The sequence below is a fragment of the Mastigoproctus giganteus genome, chromosome 1 (genome assembly GCF_048544385.1).
Source record: "Mastigoproctus giganteus isolate SK-2022 chromosome 1, ASM4854438v1, whole genome shotgun sequence".
NCBI classification, from domain to species: domain Eukaryota; kingdom Metazoa; phylum Arthropoda; class Arachnida; order Uropygi; family Thelyphonidae; genus Mastigoproctus; species Mastigoproctus giganteus.
The window spans coordinates 218435606-218457085 of NC_143575.1; the positions used below are offsets into that span (position 1 = coordinate 218435606).

The following is a 21480-nucleotide window of genomic DNA, read 5'->3' on the forward strand; positions in this document are numbered from 1 at the left end:
ACCTGATCCAAATCCACCAGTCCTTCTTGCCCAATATATTTCCCTTTTCCCTGACAATATCGACCTCCTGTGGGGCCAATGCATTCTGCATTGTGGATTGCTGCTGTTTTGCCTGATGAATAAATATGACCTCTGGCATTGAGTTTGGCAGCTGAGAGCTTGATGAATCACCCATTTAATTCCTTCAAGGACACCCACCCACCTACCCTACTCTTTAAGCTCTCATAAATGCCCATCAGCTGAGCTGGCACTTAATATCTTCACTCTCTCTTCACTGAACACATAAAAACATCCCTCTTGGCTGTATATTGTCTATTCCAGAAAGTCTGCAAGCATTGCACGAGCAGCACATTTCATTAGGCTGTGATTGATAGGAAAATACCCCTTTTTCCTCCGAACCACACACACACACACACACACACACTACTTTGAGCCCACTGTTTTTCTGCTGTAGTCTGGGCCACAATTTCTGTTAAATTTAATTTAATTTGACAATACTACACTAAGCTAATATATAAATAAATGCAATAATACACTATCATGTTTACATTATACATTACCCCTCCCCCTTTTTTTTTTTTTTTATCGGTTATCCAAGCTCATTAATTGTTTTGTTATCGTTCATTTTTTTTTTTTGTTTTGTTTTGTAATCTTAATTGAAGAATAAGAATTTGATTTGTTGTTTTTGCTGTATTGAATAAAAATATTAAACTATTATTTTAATGTTTAAATTAAAAAGTAAACAATTTTTTTATTCCTTTCTCAGTACTTGAATAAAATTTTCTACTACATAATTTATAAAATGCCATTTTTCTTCTCTAAAAATCTGGCCATCCTTCCTCGGGGTTTACATTAAGGGGTCATGTCAATTTTATATTTAATAAAGGGGTCGTGAGTGAAATACGTTTGTGCACCACTGTATTAGTGGATCAATAATTACATATATAAACACATACAATACAATAATTACATATATAAACACATACAAAAAACACAAGGGCTGTTCATAAAGAATGATCGTAATTTTTCAGGAACAGCTGTACTGCTTGCTATTTCTAGCTGAGCTGCAAAATTTAAGAATAAACGAAGCTGCAACACATAGCAACTGTGCAATTAGCTCAAGTGCACGGTTTCACATAAGTAACAATGGATGTGACATGAAAGGAACAGTATACTGCTCTCAAATTTTGTTTCCGTCTCAAGAAAACATCAGCTGAAGAGCATGAAACGTCAAAAGAGGCTTATGGTGACTATGCTTCCATATACAGTAAGTGCCACTTACAGTGATCAGGTTTGCAAATTGAATTCTGATTCTAATAAAAGAAAATTGGTGAATATTATCCACAAGCTATAAAAATAAAGACAGAAAGCACGAAATTACACTTTATTACCAATTAAATGATACGTGAAAATCGGATATTATCCACAGCTTAGCAAAATAAAAATAAATTTATACTTACATACATAGTTTAATTAATATACCAAGTGGTTATAAAATAAGTTTCCCTATTCAGGAGACCCTAGTGTCAAAATAGTTAGAGATAGTGCTGTGAAAATCGATGGGGGTATGTCATAGGGTATGGCGAAGCGATTTGTAGAATTAAAAAAAATTATTTCAAATTTCCACCACCAGGGGAGAAATTGGCACTGTAAAGATGAGATGGAATACTTAACTTAGGATTACATTTTAACATCAGAACTTAGAAATCTACAGATACTGTTCTATGTGCTTTCCTTCACTTGAGATATTCTGAAAACAGAGGACTGCATGCAACACAGTTTTGCGTAGCACCTCATTGGGGATATTGGCTACATGCTGTTTCATGCTTGCTTTCAAAATGACAAGCGTCCATATGCTGCCACAGTAACCTGTCTTTCAGGTATCCCCATAGCCAGAAATCACAGGGATTGAGACCTGCTGATCAGGCTGGCCAAAACTGTGGGAAGTCTCTAGAAATAATGCGATCATTTCCGAATGTTGAACAGGGCAGTTCCTTCACTTGTCGACCAACGTGGGGAGGGGCACCATCTTGCATGAACACTATGGTCTCCAAGCATTGCCTTTCTTGCAGAGCAGGAATAATGTGACCTCTTAGAAGAGTGCATTACCATGCACTAGTTACCCGTACATTTTACGGAGGGGGCATGAGGTAGAGAATCTTCAAAGAAAAATGGTCCAATTATAAACTCTGCTGTGAACCCACACGATACTGTAATATACGGACTTTGTAGTGGTCTTTTATGCACAGCAGACGGACGATCAGTTCCCCATATTCGTCAGTTTTGTGCATTTACAGCCCCATGAAGAGCCTCATCAGACCACAAGATCATTTGAGCCCATGTATCGTCAAGTTCCATATGAGCCAGAAATAGTACAGCAAAGTCTATTCATTGCTGCTGATCACAATACTTTAGTTCTTGCACTACATGAATCTTGTATGGGAACCAGCGTAAAATTATTCGAAGCACTTTACGTACAGTAGACCAAGGAAGGTTCAAGTCTCTTGACACACCTCTGGCATTACTGACTAGTAGCGTTTCGCATTCTGACCTGGAGGCCATTGCAACCGCCACTTCATTTACTACCTCCATTCCGATACGTGGTCGTCTCCTGCCTGGAATTACACCTAACTCTCCAGTCACTTCAAATTTCTTTATTAGTTTTGAAGCCTCACTGACGTCAAATGTATTTTACACAAACCTTTAAGTTTCCAATATTTACGTAGTGCTCCATTAGCGTTACTATTATTCTGGTAGAGCAGTTTACTAAAAGAGCATGTAAGAGCCATAATGGTTATTGATGTGGCATATTCCTTTCTGCTTTTATCTAAGAGGATGTCACTTGCATAAGCAGCATGTCTTGAAGTAAATGACAACTTTTACATATGTGCAGTGCTATTTTTCCCCTTGTGGCAGAAATTTGAACTAATTTTTTTCTTCTACAAATAACTTCCCATACCCTAAATGACATACCCACCGATTTTCACAGCGCTAACTCTAACTGTTTTGACACTAGGATCTCCTGAATAGAGAAACCTATTTTATAACCACCTGGAACATATTAATACATAACACTTTGTAATATGATTAAAATTTAAAATACAGTGGTCATTTTTTTCAGATTGCTTTAAATTATCACTAAAAAGTCTATTTATAGATTTTTCAATATTGTATAACAGTCTAGTCTATATTCACAATCACTTGCAACAGTTTCTTCCAATGCTTTCCTCAGGATGGCTACAGTGTAATGATTTTGGCATTTTTTAACCAGAATTCATTTGGGTTCATCCTCATTTTCCTGCTCCTTGGAAAAATTGTCAGTAACAGGCTGGTCGATTTCTTCATCTGTTAAAGCTGTAGTAACTTGCACATCACTATCTATGTCACACAATCATTAACCTCCTGTTCACCGATGTCTTCAGGCTTTTCAACGTGATCGGTATCATAACTTAGGTGACCATCATGATAATGAATCCACATTTTTTGAATGCTAATGCAGGTTTCAGAAACTTCATTCCAGACACTCAATCACTCTCTTTCTGTTCACTGATTTTTTTCCCTTTTTTTTTTTTTTTTGTAGTAAAATTTTTAAAACTCATTAAAAAAAATTATGTAACGGGTACATGAGTTGCTGCCACTCTACTCTGAGACTGGTAGTGTCACTGATAATGTCACAGCGGCAGCCGTTAAAAACGTCTTTACTGCAGGAACTCATTATGCAACTGGTACAGTAAAATAAAACATGAAACTGGTACAGTGAAATAAATAAAAAAGTATTGCTACATTATATTTTATTGAATTAATAATTTCAATACAATGAAATATAATGAATGGAATTTTTCATCATACTAGTGTACAATGAAATAATTTGTATAAAAATATTACAATAACACTAAAATTTTGGTCTATGGTAGTTGAAATACGATATATAATTTTGACACTCAAATGATTTTAATTCCCGAGTGAATACTCCATCGATTGTCATTCCATTACGTGTAGTATTTACTAAAGTATTTGACTTGAGTAATCTAAATTGAAGACATCTTTCATAAATTTACAAAACTTCTTCTCGGTCTCAGAATTTAATTCTAGATTGAAATCACCAGTGAGAACTATAGGTATACAATCCAGTGGCTCTTTCAATAATTATGCACCTTCAATGGAATATGGCATCAAATTCTTGTTTATGAATTTTTGAATTATATCTAACGACTTCCCTGGAGTGATGTATATGGCAACGATGAAAATAGATTCACTATTGAATTTGCACAAAGATCCACAAATGTCTACAATTTCATCTGATACCGCTGTCGCATTGCTGCTATTATGTAGTGCAAAGATATGTGGTGTACTAATGATAGTTGAACCTTCACGTTGATATATCGCAACAACACCACTTCGAACATCCAATCTTTTAAATTAAGTCACACATTGCAATGTTTAAGTAATGAATGTTCATCATTATCCAACCACGTTTCACTTAATATCAATATTTTGAATTGTTGTAAGATTGTGTCCGTTTCGATATCTCGAAAATGGGCCTGTAAACTTTGTACGTTCATTGACGATATAGATATACCACTTTGTATGAAATCTTGCAGCTCATCCTGTAGAGACGGTAGCTTATTATTTTTTAAGCAATCTAGTTCAGCACAAAGTTCTATATTACTAGTAGCTTTGTCATGGTGAAATGTGAAATCATCGTGGGGATTTGTAATATATAAACCTGGCAATGAGGTCACTCAAGATAACGCCACAGATACAAGTTGCTGTCGATGATCTTTCTCATAATTATATACAACTTTGTCGAAGGTCCCTCCTTGAGATTTATGTATAATCAAAGCACAAGCACATACTAGAGGAAATCGTGTACGTCTACATGTTAATTTCCTATTGTTCTTAAATGGAATCATAGTTGATCGTTTTATAATAGGTACGGATTGACTAAGTAAATGATGTTTATCTTTCACATATTGTTTATAATGAGATTAAAGGTTATGTCTATTTTTGACTCACGAAATTTAATCCATACTCATTTAACTGTTTTGTTGTCCTCAAATTCGAAATATGCTAACGTACCGATTGCACTGTTTACCAATCATTGACCACATCTATATTTGTAGTAATCATGTATGGTTTTCCTTTCAATAATGGTAGAATGTATGGAAGTCCTGCAGTTTCAGTCACTGATATTTTATGAATTTTATTTCGAATCCCTTGCAGACATAAATTAGTAGCATCTTCTTTGGTAACAAATCTCGATTCTATAATTTTAAGTTCATTTGGTAATAACGCTTCTCCACTGTCTATTTTTGTAAGAATTTTAGAAAATGCACTATCAGACTGTCGAACAACTTGTACTAATTCATGAAATTGTAGTGAATGCCATAATTCTGGAGCAATCTCTATTGACGTGTTCATAAATTCTTTCGATTCCAATATAAAATGAGTAATTTTAGCTGTTATTCCTACTGATTTAAATGCAGTTTGCAAATTTTCTGTGGTACACATTTGCATAATTTTCATTGCCATATATATCAAATGTTGGGGAGTTACTCCACGATGATCAGATCTACGAATTTCACTCGATGCCATCGTAAAGGGAGTAATTTTCAATCCATTTTTTAATTTTTGTGCATGTTCCAAATATATAGCTGGAAAAGAAAGTTCTTCTGCACGTATACCAAATATGAAACTTGTTGGAGATGATTTCTGACCCAGTGCTATCTATATATAAATATTTATCTTCAGACCATAATAATGTTTGTTCTTGAATTAACAATAGTTCATCATAATTCTTGACAGGTTCCACAATTTCATCTGAAGGTTCCTGTTCACTATCATCATTTGTCCCCACGAAATCGTCACTCACTTTTATGCTGTAGAATTTATACAAAAGTGAATTTATCAAATACCATAACCATATTTTCACTATTTTCTTCTGCACACATCCTTGTAGATTTGATAATTTATGTATGAGTCTTCGTTTTATATGTACATTAATGGTATAATCATCATCTAATTCTCTAGGTAATTGATGAACCATTGTATTTACGTTAACTGGTACATTTATTACTTGTCCATGTTCATAACGCAAATGACGAATTTGCATAAAGGGTAATCAGGGTGATATCAAACGCTCAGTTACAACATCCAGTGGAGGCAAACGAGTAGGATATGTTGGATATATAAATCCATTTGACGTCACCATAGTTGGTATCCATCCCTCTTTTAATGAAGTACGATGTATTATGCATCAAGAAAGTACTCACTTCTTGTAAATGAAATTCATTTTGAAGTAATTCATATGAAGTTGTTGGAAATGGTTTCAAATCTAACTGAAACCATAAACAATCACAAACATTACAACTAAATCCAAATGGGTTTTTGTATGCTAGTTTTTCAAACTCACTGTCAGCTCATATAGGGATGTAATCAGGAATCTCATTATTAGCCATTTTTAATTTTGCTTTTTTTTTGTGCATGCTATTCCTTCATTTGTTCTGCTGGAGTTTTAGATTCCTGACAAGTATCAGGCATAGTAGAACTCTGTGGTTCACAAGTATCAGGCTTAGTAGAACTGTTGAATTTCATTATTATTCGGAATAGTTTGAATTTCTAATTTCCTTTTCGTCCATTCACGATATTCCTTCATTATTTCAGCTCGAGTTTTTTTGGGTGCAGTTTGAAACACCCAGGCATAACGAAACACTCTTGTTGAATTTCATCTGGATTCACATTTCTGTCCAACTTCCCTTTCTTTCTTTCATGATATTCCTTCGAACGCTGGGCTTGGATTTTGGCACAGTCACTCACGTATTAATCATTAGGCTGATATAATGGTATAATGTAGCACATCACTGCTCAATTGTACTTGTGTCACTGCACTTATTGCATAAAATTGAGTTTTCTTGGGCGCATGCGTTGTACTTGTTGAGTCACTGCAGCAACAAGTACAACGCATGCGCATCGGGTTTCATGATGACTTCTAGGTAATGTAACGCTTTTTTCCATATAACTCCAGTAAAACGTTTTTAATGTCAAAAGGATAAGCGTCAATCAATAACAGATACTGATATTCATGTAGTGCTGCATTACCATTGCTATTATTCTGGTAGAACAGAGTAATAGTAATGCACACAACACACACAAACTGGAACTAACATGACACACACAACTTTTTACAGAGTAAAAAGTTTACGAATTTTAGATAATTGAAGATTTCAGTGAAGGGAAAACACATTTCACCATAATAACATAAAAACACACAGAATTCCAGCTATCGGTACAAGTGCAATAAGATAAGAGTTTACTACCCGTTTATAACAGATTGTAGAAATAAAAAAGCCCAAAAAACTGAAAACTGCAGATCGTTTTTATTGTTGTATGGTTATGACCTCCAGAAATGTGCTTTAAAAAAAATATCATAGAGGCGTTCAAAATTGATTCTTATAACTGAAAATGTGATTCTAATAAACGATGCAGGTGTAGTAAATTTCATTGATTTGAATCAGTTCTTTGAAATCTGATTCTATAGCTGCTGATTCTCATAACTAAAGATCACTAAAACCGGTGCTTACTGTATATAGCACAGCTCGCAAGTAGTTTGGAATGTTTAAAGATGGATATGATTCAGTCACAAAAATTGACAGTCCTGGAGCTTCAGCGACTGCTGTCACAACAAAAACCATAAACACTGCTTCTGTAATTGTGAGAGATTTTCATATAACAGTAAGGCAACTGGCAGAGATGCTGAGAATATCAGTACAGTATTCTACATGACCATCTGCATATAACACATGTTTGTGCAAGCTGGGTTCCAAGACTACTCACACTTGAGCAATAGCAAGTTCACATGGAGGTTTGTCAGGAGCTGCAACAGATGGTTACTGAAGATGGCAAAGTTTTGCACAAGGTGATAATGGCAGATGAGATGTGGCTTCATCATTTCAACCCAGAGAGTAAACAACGGTTGAATTTGAAAGTGTCTGCAATTCTGCCCAGACACAATAGGAGGGAGTATATGATGAGAGCCTTGTCGACCAATTCAGCCCTGGAAAAATTGTGCAAGGCTCAAGGGGTAGAATTTTTTTCAGCCTGGTCTGTACTTGTTAACAGGAGAGATTGCTTCTACAGGGATGGGATACACTTAAATAGAAAGGGTACAAGAATATTTGCTGATGCTATCGAGGCAGTGTTAGGTGGGTCGGAAAACTGCTAGTTTGGGGGGAGACAAAGACCAATAGATTGACAGTATCCACTGGCAGAGGTGAAAGAGATTCTTGCACTGCTTCTATTAGAATGAGCAGAAGCCTTAAAAACATGATGCATGGTATTTCAGAGACTGCTGGGAGCCATTGCGGTACAAGTAAACACATGGGTTGTGTTAGAGTAGCTAAGAATAGAAACAGGTGCAGGTATACTTGCGTGTACACCAATGCTAGGAGTTTAGTAAATAAATTTGATGAATTTGAGGTATTGCTCAAAACATCAAAGGCAGATATTGTTGGGATATCAGAGACGTGGTGTCACACAGATATAAGGGATGCAGAACTGCAATTTGGGGAGTACAACGTCTACAGAAAGGATAGACAGGATAGGAAGGGGGGAGGGGTTATGCTATTAGTTAAGAAACACATAAAAACCAAGGAAGTGAAGCCAATCGACATCGCTGGACAGTGCAGTGTTGAGTCAGTTTGGTGTGACATAAGCATTGGGAGATCAAAATTGAGAGTAGGAGGGTGCTATAGGCCCAATGACTCTGATGAGTATAATAAGAAACTGTACAGGGAAATAGAGTGGGCCAGTAAATCAGAGAGTCTTATAATGGGAGATTTTAATTTCCCAGATATTGACTGGAATTTGGGGGCTGGTCACTCACACACTAGCAGGGCTTTTGTGGATTTATTGGATGATTGTTTTCTACATCAGCATGTTCGGGAGGCAACTAGAGGGAGTAATACTCTTGATTTGATTATCAGCAGTGATTCTTCATGCATTAAGAATCTGCAGATAAATGAACCACTAGGTGGCAGTGATCACAGTGTGCTGAAGTGGGATTTACTCAAAGAGGTAACTATCATTAGGGGTAAAGGGAAGGGTTATTGCTTCCGTAAAGGCGACTACGATGGACTGAGACAGTATTTAAATTCTATACAGTGGGACCAACTGATGATGTTACCAACAGCAAATTCAAAATGGGAAGCATTCAAAGAACTTATCTTGCAAGCTACTAGGCTTTACATACCAACTAAGAAATATTGTTCAAGGTTTAGGCCAAAATGGATGTCAGATGAACTAATGAGGCATATGGCAGAGAAGAAAAATGCATGGGATACTTACAAATTAACACATGACACAGAAGCCTATGATAGATACAAGTTGATATGCAACCAAGTTACAAAGGAGGTTAGGCAGGCGAAGGCAGATTACGAGAAATCCTTGGGAAGGGATGCAAAGAAAAACAGCAAAGAGTTCTTTACTTATGTAAACTCTAGAAGGAAGGGGAGATTGGTCCACTTGATATTGATGGGTCAACTGTTGATGATCCTGCTCAGGTAGCTAACAAACTAAATGAATATTTTGCATCGACATTCACACATGAGGAGTTATTCAGCGAGGGGAATGCCAGAGGTGTATTCAACTCTAGCAGTAAGCTACAGAATCTTGAAATAACTGGGAGTAAAGTGGAGGAGAAACTGTTGAAGATAAACACAAGAAAGGCACCCAGGGTGGATGGGATCTATCCAGTTATATTAAAGGAGGCAGCAAAGGAAGTAAGCAAACCCTTAGCCATAATTATGAGAGCTTCGTTGGACTCAGGGGAGGTACCCATAGACTGGAAATGTGCAAATGTGACCCCAATTCACAAAGGAGGATCAAAGGCTGACACAAGTAATTATAGACCTGTGAGCTTAACTTCTGTTCCAGGAAAATTAATGGAGGCACTGGTTAAAGAAGCACTGCAGGATCATTTAGACAAGACTTCAGTTATAGCTCGGACACAGCATGGTTTTGTTACGGGGAAGTCTTGCCTGACCAATTTGATTGGATACTATGATGCAGTCACAAAAGAACTGGATGCAGGGAATAGCTTTGATATTATATACTTGGATCTTAGAAAGGCTTTTGATACTGTTAGCATTAGCATTAGTAGAGGCATATGATGCAAGAAAGCAAGCTTATTCAAGCATCAGCCAAAAAAAAAAAAAAAAAAACACTACTCCCATTTCACCCCTCCGTTCGTTCGAAATACCTGTCCAGCTGAGCCTTAAATTTATTTAGGCTATCAACTTCAACAACAAGCGATGGGAGTCTATTCCACAAACCAACTGCCCGCTGGCTAAAGGCAAATTTCCGCACATCTATCCGACATCCGTCCTTCCTCAATTTGAATTTATGCCCTCTCAGGTGATTATTCTGAGCAAGAGGAAGAATCCCATCGGCATTGAGCATGCTCAAGCCATTCAAAGCCTTATACACCTCTATCAGATCACCTCGCCGATGCCTAGTTTCCAGGCTCTGTAATTTGCAAAACTTAAGCCTTTCTTCGTAAGAGCAACCCTTTGTTCCATTCACTAATCTTGTTGCCCTTCTCTGTACTCGTTCGAGCAGCTCTACATCCTTCTTGAAATGAGGCCTCCAGACCTGTATACAGTACTCAAGGTGTGGCCTGACCAATGCCTTATACAAGGGAATAATCACATCCTTATCCCTGCTAGAAAAATTCCTGTATATCATTGACAAGACACCATGAGCTACTCTTGCAGCTCGTCTGCACTGCTCAGAGAACTTCATATCTGCCTGCACAATTACCCCCAGGTCCTTTTCATTTTCTACCACTGCCAGTGTAGTGCCACAGAGTTGATACGTTGATCTGGGGTTACTGTTTCCCATATGTAGTACTTTAAATTTGTCAATGTTAAACTTCATTTGCCACCTCTCAGCCCATCTGCTCTCATCTGTTGCACATGGAAGACTGCTACACAAATTGGAGCAGTGTGACATTGGAGGCAAATTGCTGCTATGGATAAAGGGGTGGTTGAGGGGGAGAAGACAGAGAGTGGTAATCAATGGACACTGCTCATTGTGGACTAATGTTATTAGTGGAGTCCCTCAGTTTTGGGTCCATTATTGTTTTCTGTATTTATAAATGATATTGATGATGGTATATCAAGCTTAATGTCCAAGTTTGCAGACGATACGAAGGTTGACAGGTTGTCAAGGACACTACTGACACTATGCTGCTGCAACAGGATCTGGAAAGGTTGAGCAGATGGGCTGAGAGGTGGCAAATGAAGTTTAACATTGACAAATGTAAAGTACTACACATGGGAAACAGCAACCCCAGAGCAACGTATCAACTCTGTGGTACTACACTGACAGTGGTAGAGAATGAAAGGGACTTGGGGGTGGTTGTGCAGGCAGATATGAAGTTCTCTGAGCAGTGCAGACGGGCTGCAAGAGTAGCTCATGGAGTATTGTCAATGATATACAGGAATTTTTCCAGCAGGGATAAGGAGGTGATTATTCCCTTGTATAAGGCAATGGTCAGGCCACACCTGGAGTACTGTATACAGGTCTGGAGGCCTCATTTCAAGAAGGATGTAGAGCTACTGGAACGAGTACAGAGAAGGGCAACAAGATTAGTGAATGGAACAAAGGGGTGCTCTTACGAAGAAAGGCTTAATTTTTGCAAATTACAGTGTCTGGAGACTAGGCACCAGAGAGGTGATCTGATAGAGGTGTATAAAGCGTTGAATGGTTTAAGCATGCTCAATGCTGATGGGATTCTTCCTCTGCTCAGAAAAATCACCTGAGAGGGCATAAATTCAAATTGAGGAAAGACAGATGTAGGATAGACGTGCGGAAATTTGCCTTTAGCCAGCTGGTGGTTGGTTGGTGGAACAGACTTCCATCCCTTGTAGTGGAGGTTGATAGCCTAAATAAGTTTAAGGCTCAGCTGGACAGGTATTTTGAACGAACGGAGGGGTGAAGTGGAAGTGGGTTTTTTTTTTTTTTTTTGGCTGATGCTGCATAAGCTTGCTTTCTTGCATCAAATGCCTTTACTAATGCTAATGCTAATACTCTGTATGGAAGTCTATGTCAATTCCAACGCCGAAAAAAACAAAAGTTGTGGCTTCTGCATGAAAGATTATGGTTCTCTTTTTTTTTGGCGTTCAAGGAATGGTTTACCAGCATGTTGTGCCACATTATACAACTGTTACACAACCTTACTACAGAACTGTACTGCACACTTTATCAGATTACATTCGCCACAAACGAGCACAACTGCATGCAGGTCAGTGGTAGGCTGCATTATGATAATGGGAGCCCTCACACTGCTCATATTGTCATCAATTACTTAGCCAGCATTAATGTCAAATGTGTTCCTCGTCAGCTCTACAAGCCTTGCCTTTGCACCCTGCGATTTTTTTATTTATTTATTTTATTTTTTTATTTTTTTTTTTTTGTATTTTCAAAGTTAAAGGAACTACAAGCAAAACATGTCCAGTTGTCAGAAAAGGTTGTAAAGAAATTGGAAGCGATTCTCAAATGCACGTCAAAAAATGGCTTCCACTATATTTATGAAGAACAGCAGAAACAGAGCAAGTACATATTATCATATGGGGACTACTTTGAAAAGGACCATCAAATTATGAATGATTAATAAAGGTATGCTATGAAAAAACAATTAATCACTCTTTACTGATCAGCCCTTGAACATGTACAAAAGTACAAAAGGACTTACAAAAATAAATAAACAGATAAAAAAACTGCTGTTATGGTGCTTTTAAACAATATTTTAGAGATATTAATTTTTTTAGCTATTTTGCAATGTTTATGAAGCAATAGTTTATATGCAAGCAATACGTCAAATGAAAACCTGAACACTTAGTATTACACTAGGTTTTTGTCACTTTCAATCTTTCTTTGCATATTAAAGGAAAACAAAAATGTTTAAAAAGATCTTATTAAATTTCTTCATTCCAAGTTGAATACACATATACTCAATATTGTAACAGTAAGGAAAGTAGATAAACAGTGCTGAATTAAAAAAAAAAAACTGTATAAATTCACCAATAAATAAAAGACACCGAGCAGCAGTGAGCAGCCTTTCCACCTTTCAAACTTCAAGTTAAACATGAAATAAAATAAATGTCACGTGTGCTAGAAACAGTTTCCATGAATTAAAGAAATTTCACCATAAATTGATTCTTACACATTAGTTCCTATCATCTGTTTCCCAAAATCAAAACTCAAGAGGAAGGAGAGTTATATCTAGATTTCTTCCTTCTTAGAACCTTAAAAAAAATTATAAGGGAAGAAGTGTTTTAAATAGTAATGCTATATACATTAAAAAATGCATAGCACTTCATAGGATTGATCATGGGACTAGCAGAAAATAGAACTAAAAAAGTGGGATAGCAGTATAAGCGGAAGCTTACTGCACAGGGTCACCCAAATCTTTACCCATTTGAAATGACAATAACTTTTTAAATTTTTAATAAACACAAAAAACTGCAGAAAATCTGTATAAAAACGAAAATGGTATTTTGTGTTTGTTCAAAATTTTATTACATATCATTTATGAAAAATTACATACTTTAAATGTCTGGCATCATTTTTCTGAAGAATTTTTGCTCTAGTGACAACACTCTCCATAACTTTTGTCAATATAAATATCTCTGATGCTACCTGCTTAATTTCATTCTAATGCTGTCTTTTAATTCATCAAAATTTATTAACAAACATGCTATTTTAGGTAACCCCACAAAAAAAAACAAAAAAAACCCCAGTGTTGGAGAGGGGGACAATGTATCCAATGCATGAGATTAGGCTGTTTTGGAAAATATCTCTTATAATTCTCATCCTCTCTTACTTCAGATTATGGTTTCCTGTTGAAAATTTATGATTTTTTTTTTTCTTGGCCAAACTTTTGCAAAGTGAGTTCAAACCAATCACACAAATTAACAGTTTCTATATGTTCATTATCCTCAGAGAAGTGAGAAATGATAATCAAGTGGTAATTCTACACTAAACAGTGACATGACTTGGATATAATTGTCATTTCATCGATTACTATGGGGTTCTCAGTATCACAAAACCTTACAACCTTTCAATGTCTGCAATCTTGACAAATTTTTGCTCTAGTGATGAAACTCTCCATAACTTTGATCAATATCTCTGGCATTAATTAATTTATTTCATTCTGAATGTTATCTTATAACTCATATGTTTCAAGATTTGTTAACAAGCACATATTCACTAAGAACGTTGACAAATGGAATTTTGTTTATTAGCATATCCTTGCAAATGAAAATACACTATCTTCAGCTGCAATATCCAAGAGAGCATGCATGCATAAATTCCAATCAGGTTTTTTTTTTTTTTTTTTCAAAATTAAAAATGCAAAAATTATCTTTGGATATCTAATTGAGTATCTCATAACTGTCTCAGAGTTAATGTTTCAGCACTTTCCTTAATATAAATCAATACAGTTCATAGCCAATGTAAAATTGATAAATTTAGAGTTATATTTAACCCCGATGCTCAAGGCATTTTCTCTAAGATTTAGAACTTAAGTTAATTAATCTTCTCATTTAAATGAATTAAAGGATTTAATTGTACTTAAGTGGATTAAACAAACATATTTAAATGCTGGCCAAATTATAAAATTTAGTACTTCATTATAGAGTTGACACGCTCACATCACTGGACCACCAGATTTTACAGACTAATATCACCCTCACAGGAACTGAAAGAAACTTAATAAAGAAAAAAACAGCATTAAAATAGAAGAAAACAGGACAGCTGAAAGAGCCTTTTTTGTAATATTCCTGTAACGGCTGGATAAATATTCACTAAATCAATGGATAAATACAACACTCTATTAAAATGAATGGTTTAGTAATGATTAGGTTTAGTAATGATTTATGCATCGACATCAAGCCATGATGATGAAGAGGTTGAAGAAATGTACACCGAAATTGAGTCTTCTAGATGAACAGAAAACTCACTATACTATCATTATGGGGGACTTCAATGCTAAGGTTGGAAAGAGACAAAACAGCACAGAAAGTGGAACTACAGGAAATTTTGGAATTGGTGAAAGAAATAAAAGAGGTGAGACTTGTGGAATTTGCAGAATCTCGAGGAATGTCAGTAATGAACACTGTTTTTCAAAAAAAGAGTGAACAGAAAGTGGACATGGAAAAGCCCAAATGGATTAACAACTAATGAAATAGACTTCATTCTCACTAACAGAAGATATATCGTGAATGATGTTACTGTCTTGAACAAGGTAAATGTTGGAAGTGATCACAGAATGGTAAGATGCACACTTTATATAGATGTAAGAGAAGAAAGTAAAAAACTGAATCGAGTAAATAATACAAAGGTCTTTGAGATAACAGAAGAGAAAAAGCAGTATGTACTGGAACTTAAGAACAAGTTTGAGCTTCTGCAGACTGCTCAGGACCAAGATATTGACGAGGAATATTACAACTTTCTGAAAGATAAAGCCCAAGAAACCTATAGGTAAAAAGAAATCCAAAGAAAAAAAAAATTAGTCAAGAAACACTTGTCATGATGAATCGAAGACGACAAATGAAGAGCAAGGAAAACACTGACAAGGAGAAAATTGAGTATAATGAGTCATGCAAAGCCATTAGAAAGAGACTCAGAGAGGATATAAGAAAATTTAAAACAAGAAAAGTAGAACAACCATTAAGGGAAAACAAAGGACTTAAATCAGCAGCCACGAGCAGTAATACAGAAAGAAAAATGATACTGAAACTGAAGAATAGTGATGGTGTACTTATAAATAGCAGAGAAGGCATAATTCAAATAGCAGAAGACCTACTATAAAGAGTTATACAAGGAGTGAGGGAATGATTCCAGCAGTGGGGAAGATGGATCGCAAATTAGTAACATACCTGATATCCTTCCTCATGACGTAGGATATGAAGAAAATGAACAAGAAAGCCCCAGGGGAAGATGAAGTTACTGTAGAGTTGTTAAAATTGGGAGGAAGAGACATGACACAAAAACTGGCAAGACTCTTCACAAAATGCATTAGAAAAGGTGTGACACCTAAGAAGTGGAATAACGCAATCATAGTTTTGCTGCATAAGAAAGGAGATAAATCGGAAATTGGAAATTATAGACCAATTAGCTTGTTATCCCACATCTACAAGTTATTCACAAGGGTCATTACTAACAGATTAGAAAAAATACTTGATGAGAATCAACCGAAAGAGCAAGCTGGCTTTAGGATGGGATTCTCAACTATGGATCACCTTCATGTAATGTCAAAGCTAATGGAGAAAGCAAATGAATATAAAACACCATTATGCCTGGCATTTGTTGATTATGAAAAGGCATTTGACTCCATACAGCATGAGGCAATGTTTCGGGCACTGGAAAGATAAGGTATAAATGCCCCATATATATATTATGATTTTGAAGAAAATATATGAGAATGCTACCTCCTAGACAAAGACATTAGCAAATTAAAATTGAGAAAGGAGTTTGACATTGAGACAATATTTCCGAAGTTGTTTACTGTTGCCCTTGAGGAAGCTTTCAGAAGATTAGACTGGTCGCAGAAAGGAGTCAATGTGAACGGAGAGTACCTAAACCATTTATGATTTGCAGATGACATTGTGGTCATAAGCCACGATTCCAAAGAATTAGAGGAAAATCTTAATTGGTTATGCACAGTTAGTAAGGATAGCAAGGATTTTGGACTGAAGATGAATATATCTAAAACAAAAGTAATGATGAACAAGTATGCCACAGAAAGGGATATAATGATTGAAGGAGCAGTAATTGAAAAGGTGGAGTCATATACTTATCTGGGACGAGTCATTAGCTGTAATAATGATAAATGGCTGGAAGTCAAGAGAAGAATAAATTTCGGATGAATAGCATTCAGGAAATATGGTCACATATTGAGGAGCAATATCCCAATTTGTCTGAAATGTAAAATAATGAACCAATGTATACTCCCCACCATGACTTATGGAAGTGAAGCTTCGGCACTCACCAAAAGAATGGAAGAGAAGCTGAGAACTACACACTGAAGAATGGAAAGAATTCTATTGGGAATCAGACTGTTAGATAAGAAAAGAAACACATGGATTAGGCAGCAAACTCAAGTAAAGGACATTCTTATCAAACCTAAAGAACTAAAATGGTCTTGGGCAGGACACATAGCTCGAAGACATGATGACAGATGGACTAAGAAAATAACAGAATGGTACCCAAGAGGAGCTAGAAGAAAACCTGGAAGACAACAACGGAGATGGACAGATGAAATTCATGAGTCTGTGGGTAGTAAATGGATGGCCATTGCACAAAACAAAAGGAACTGGAAAGTTGCTGGAGAGGCCTTCATCCTGCAGTGGATTGAAAATGGCTAATGAGGATGACATGGGCACTTGCATACAATAAAGAACCTTTTGCAGTGAATTCGACAATGGTGGATCTAATTGAATCAAAAGCTGCTTGTATAGCTACAAACATGACATGCAAATTCTTTCCTAACTCCATGCATAATAGATATTGGTCACTAAATGGATCAAACATGATGCTATTGATCTATTTTTAAAACCATAACAAATAGAAATAGGAATGACAGAAGATATTTTAAGAGAGATGCTTTATTCAATATCAAATCAGTTTACAATATTTAATAATATATGTATATATACTGATTAGTAATTTATAATATGAAATGGATATCAGTATGCAAATTACTAATGCCACTCAATGATTAAAAATTACGTAACAGCAAGAAACATAAAATTTTTCCATGTATTATATAACTAAATGCAATCAACCAACATCTAATGCATGCCATTTTAGAAATATTTAAATGCTAAAACTTACCTTTGTAATTTCTGAAAATTTAGCATTTCCCAAACTGCATTTCCTCACTGATTCTATAGCTTTTGAATAATTTTGAAGAAAAGCTGCATACACACCAAGTTTACTAGCCTATAAGAAAAACCAAGTAAAACAATGAATCAATATGAAAAACTTTTCTGCATAAAAAATTACACAATGTTTATGTAACTATTCTCATTACCAAAGAGCAATTAGAACAAAATAAAAATATGAGATTTTGTTTTATTATTCCTTAAAAGGGAGAATGAAATAAATGTGACAGAAATAAACCCAAAATGAGTTAAACGTTTTGGAGTTGCAGAAAGAGAATGGTTTTATTGTATTACTAGTTCCACACAAATTTGCGCTTGGAAACTGAAATAGATTAAATGAAAAGATAAGATGAACATGAGTAAAAATGCAAACGTGCATAATTAGCAGTGACAAAATGATGCAGAGAAGCAAGCTTGAAGAGTATCACAGCACACACTCACTCACTTCAATTGCCCACTTCTTCTTATAATTTGTCTAAATCTTCTTTACATTTATTAAACTACCCCTTCCACAACAACAAAGAGAAGTTGGTTGGAACATTCAGTCACCTCTGGTTGAAAGAATTTTCATCTATCTGCAACCATCCCCCTCCAATTTTAATTTATATCCTGTTGTTTGTCTCATTTGCGGAAGGGTATCCTTAACCTTTCAATGCGGTCAGCATTTAGTTTATTCAATCCATTTAAGGCCTTAATTACTACAATCGAGTCTCCTGCAGGTGCCTGGTTTACAGATGCTGCAATTTATAAAGTATCTTTTTTTGGTAAGAGAACCCTTTTGTGCCCCTGACTAATCTTGTTGCTCTTCTCTGCATCTGTTCCAACAGTTCCACATTCTTCCTAAAATTAGACATCCAGACCTCAATGCAGTATTCAAGGTGTGACCTAAATATTGACTTATACAATGGATAATCATCTCCTTGTAACTGATGGCAAAGATCCTGTATATCATTGGCACAACCCAATTGTCCCAGCCTACTTGCATTGCTCAGAGAACTTCATACTGGACTATTATGATTACAGAAGGCCTTCGTTATAATGTGGTTCGCTTTACGCTGATTCACTATAACGATGTTCTTATATTATAAACTGGTATCTGACTATAACAATGTCACAAATCACTATAACGCTCTTTTACCAGTGTACAGATTGCATTTTTTTGGCATATTTAGCAAAAACGTTTCATCTGATGGAGTCGACAGCTTGAAAATGAACAGCAAAACACATTAAAATGTTTACCACGCCGACTTGAGAAATTTTGCCACGCTCAGTTAAATTTTCTCACAGGCTAATTTAATTGCAGTACAGTGACTTGTTATGTAGTTCTGAGATCAACATTTTAAAAATTGATCACGTATATTCCTTGTAATATTTGTGTTATATGCATTTATACGAAGTCTAGTTATCACTCAGTACAGTATTAGACATCGTGCATAATGGACAATTTACTCGAACACTGTATCATAATTAATACAACCAACACAGTTGGTTGTATTAATTATGATATTCGAAGAGTTAATAATGGCGGATAAGAATGAAAAAGCAACGATGTCTGGATGCAGTATGAAGACTACAAATGGAAGAAAAAGACTGAATTTGAAAATTAAATTAGATGTTTTGAAGCGAATCGATTCCGGTCAACAACAAGCGAATGTATGCCATAATTTAGGACAGGCAGGTTTAACTGTTAGCAGCGGGAAAGACAGTTATTCCAATGCAAGCAACTAGGGCTGGGCTAGGCCAGAGCTATTAGGATTGAAATGGAGAGACTTTAAATAATTTTATTGAAGATAATATCCAACGCAGAATTCAGTTAAGTTAAATATTATATTAAAAAAAAAAGAGATTAGCCTATATGATGATCAGAAAAAAGCTCACCTAAAAAAAAAAAAAATGTGGAGCCATTTAAAACTAGTAAGGGCTGGTGGAACTTCTCTATATTACAAATTTTTTCGCAAAACATTGCACCTTTAAATGAAATTACATGTAAAATTAACCCCATATAGTGAAGTGTTAGTCTCTCTATAACGAATTTTTAAAAAAATTAGTAAAAGCATTTACTGCTAAACAGCCACTCAAATATACTGCCTCCTTCCTTCCAAAATTGCACACTAGCATCTGGAATTAAATAATCATCCTTTTAGTAAACACTTGTGGGCCATTGACACCCGTAGGAGGGTTGTTATTTCATTTTTGTTACAGTTATTAAACCAAATGGGTTTTCTTAAAAGTGGTCGTAAACATTACAATAAATAGGGTAGATTTGTAAATTGATGTTCGGGAAAACGAAATTTGCTGCAGTAAACTTTAGCATGCTGCGGCGGCAATACATAGAATTCTACCATAGTCAGTTTTTACTAACGCCTACTGAGTGACATTCGCTTCTCACCTCAACTGTACCACGTGACTTTCCTGTCAATCATTATATGATATGTCCATTCTCATCTAACTGGAATCCCAATAGATGGTTTTAATGAATTTTTTTTTTTAATTTCGTTCGTCATCAATCACATAGGCTATATGCTCTTGTATTTTTTTTTTCTGAAAAGTAACATACAGCATACATTAACCATAAATATTCTTTTTGTATATATGAATGAAAGCAGAATAAAAGAAATTCACAAAGTCGTATATTTCTTCAAAGTAATTGATAGGAAAGGTCACGTGATACTGTTGAATTGGAAGCAAATGTCAATGAGTAGGCAGTACTAACAATTCACTATATGGCCAGCACAGCGAAGTTTGTGGTGTATGTATCGGCAAAAGCTTCAGTCCAGTAATTTTTACAATTGTGGAAACAATGTCGAAGAGAAAATGTTTAAGTGTTAATGATAAAGCAAAGATTGTTATGATACTGACCAGGGTTTTAAGAAAAAAGATGTTGCGAAGAAATGTGGCATACCTACAAGCAGTTTATCTACGATTTTAGAAAATCGAGAATCAATTTTAAATGCAATTGAAGGAGGAGCAGACGAGAAACGAATTAAGTTGCGTATATACGAAGGTGTTGATAAAGTTGTTCTAAAATGAGTGCAAATGATACGTGAAAAGGATATCAGGCCTAATAATTAAGCAAAAAGCTCTGAAATTTGCACAGTCCCTTGGACATACAGAATTTAATGCGAGCACTGGATGGCTAGATAAATTTAAGAAGTGCCACAGAATTGTGGAAAAGGTTATTTGTGGAGAAAGTGTTAACGTAGGCGAAGAAGACTGCAACAGTTGGAGGAACAATACATTAAAGAAGATTTTGGAAGAATATGAGCGTAAGGATGTTTTTAATGCTGACGAAATGGGTTTATTCTTTAAATGTTTACCGAATAGAACACTTGCTTTTAAGGATAAATGTTTTGGTGGAAAACAAAGCAAAGAAAGAATCACTGTGCTAGTTGGAGCCAATATGACAGGAAGTGAAAAATTAAGACTTTTAGTCATCAGAATATCAAAAAACACAAGATGTTTTAGAGGCACAAAATCTTTGGAAGTTGACTACACCTTTAATAAAAAAGCATGGATGACAAGTGATATTTTTGAA

At 35.6% G+C, this 21480-nt stretch overlaps 1 protein-coding gene across 1 annotated transcript in view; it reads right to left on the reverse strand.

Moving 5' to 3' along the window:
* The window catches only part of RhoGAP1A (Rho GTPase activating protein at 1A), a 465208-nt gene that overhangs the window by 346947 nt on the left and 96781 nt on the right, over positions 1 to 21480 (reverse strand). Inside the window, exon 5 of the mRNA XM_090368823.1 lies at positions 17896 to 18003. Coding sequence (XP_090224949.1) covers positions 17896 to 18003 — 108 coding nt within the window. The remainder of the gene's footprint in view (positions 1 to 17895; positions 18004 to 21480) is intronic.